At 42.2% G+C, this 1,966-nt stretch overlaps 1 protein-coding gene across 3 annotated transcripts in view; it reads right to left on the reverse strand.

The window, feature by feature from the left end:
• Positions 1–1,966, reverse strand: part of blnk (B cell linker) — a 29,808-nt gene that overhangs the window by 22,082 nt on the left and 5,760 nt on the right. For all 3 annotated transcript variants that reach the window (XM_037973532.1, XM_037973530.1, XM_037973531.1), the window contains exon 3: positions 1,366–1,412. In XM_037973532.1, coding sequence (XP_037829460.1) covers positions 1,366–1,412 — 47 coding nt within the window. The remainder of the gene's footprint in view (positions 1–1,365; positions 1,413–1,966) is intronic.

A 1,966-nucleotide genomic window follows, 5' to 3' on the forward strand; every position in this document is an offset into this window, starting at 1 on the left:
ACCCGGTCCTGTTTGGACCCGGTCCTGTTGGAGCTCTAAACCCGGTTCTGTTTGGACCCGGTCCTGTTGGAGCTCTAAACCCGGTTCTGTTTGGACCCGGTCCTGTTGGAGTTCTACAGCTCATGTAAAGACGCCTGAATTTCTGTTTTCAGTTTTTTAAACGATCAGTTTAAGTTGGAGGATTTAAGTTGAATTTCAGGTATTTTCCCACCTGGAGACTCTAAGTTTTAGATTCATTAAAAACATTTAAGGGTTTTTTTGGTCCGAAGTGTCAAAGTGCTGCTTCAGTTCTCTGGAAGCCGGTTAGAGGAACCTCTGAGACTATTTTAAGACAAACTTTGTTGCAGCAACAAGACTGAACCTCTGAGGCTCAGGGAGGAAACTGGAGACTCGTCATGAGTCCAGTCAGACTCTGACCGTCAGGCCATCATATCTGCTACCTGAGACTCTGCAGACACACCAGAGCTGACCGGGGAAGAACTGATGATGACTTAAAGGTTTTTAACTTCCTTTGCAGTCAGGGAGTGAGACACAGGTGTGTGGGGAACACAAGGGTTTCTTTCCTCGTTTAGTCAGATTAGATGAAACACGATGGATGTCTGCGTCAGCATCCCTCCATGTTTCTGTTTCTGCTCTGTGTCAGGAAGAGGGCCGAGCCGTAATCCTGAGAGCTTCTTATTTTTAGACAGCTGAAGGAAAGGAGTGTGCCTCAGGAAGATGACCACCGCGTTATGTCATGAGTTTCTTTCTGCTACTGCGTTTGTTCAGGCAGCAAACACGTAAAACAGGAAGCTGTGGCGATGAGAAACCATCATAAAGTTCTGAAGGAATCATCAGCATCTGATTCACTGAGAAAAGAAGAAAGAGGATCTGAAACTTGTTTTGTTTATTTGACAGAAGCCTTCTGCTGCAGCTAAGAAGGATTTTATTCTGTGATGTAATGTTTTTAATGATTTAAGCTGTAAAGTTTGACATGTGCAGTGAGAACAGAAGGACGGGTCAGAACCGTCCGGGTTCGGTCTCATTTTCTGCTTCAGCAGAAGAAAAATGAACCACAACAAAACAGGAAGTGGAGATTTATCAGAAGACAAACTTATCTGTAGGATTCAGTCTAATATTATCTGCATGTTCCTGAAAGGAAAAAGTTTCAATTAATTTCTTTATAAAAATATGTTGAAAATCTGCTCAATGGTTGTGAAAAAAACCTTAGAAATAGCCTTGAAGATAAAAGGTTTCTAAATGTGTTATAAAATATACCTTTAAGGAATCTTAGGCCTTTTATTTAAACAGTTTTTCAGTAAATGGAGACAGAGTCAAACTGTCAGCGAATCATCGATGAAGGCAGCAGAATAAACTCTTACTTACAGCTGATGGATGAGGCTGAACTTGCTGATGTCGTTTTCAGTCAGGTTCTGTAAGAACATCAGAGCAGAACGTCAGAACGTCTCAGGATGACCAACATGCAGCGGCGTGGATCTGACAGCAGGTGGCAGCGTCTGACTGAGGCCCGGGAACCAGGACTTTCAGCTCAGGTTGCATTTCTGCTGCGAGCCGCAGGATGAAGCCGAAGCTTCGGCTGACGTTCAGCTGCGTGGCTCAGCTTCTGTCACAGAGACTTCAGTCATAGAAGAGCTGCTAAAAACAGCCTTTTGTGTTTATTATTATAAATAATATTCAGTTTATCTTCATTTTAGTGAACAAACAGCTGCTGCAGAGGGCCACATCTGGCCCAGGAGCCACAGGTTGCTGACCCCAGAGTTACACAGGCAGTGTATGAATTTTTAGAGCAACTAAATTCAAAGAAAAACACAATATTAGCAAATCTTTAACTTAAAAAGGGCAAAAAATAAAAGCAGCAGAGCTGTGATCAAACAAACCAAAAACTTATAAAAGATAAAAGTTAAAAACTGCTTTAGGGTTTTATTTAGTCACGTTTTAATCAGCAGGTTCCTGAAACTGTGATTCC

This window comes from Kryptolebias marmoratus, linkage group LG22 (assembly GCF_001649575.2).
Source record: "Kryptolebias marmoratus isolate JLee-2015 linkage group LG22, ASM164957v2, whole genome shotgun sequence".
Classification (NCBI taxonomy): domain Eukaryota; kingdom Metazoa; phylum Chordata; class Actinopteri; order Cyprinodontiformes; family Rivulidae; genus Kryptolebias; species Kryptolebias marmoratus.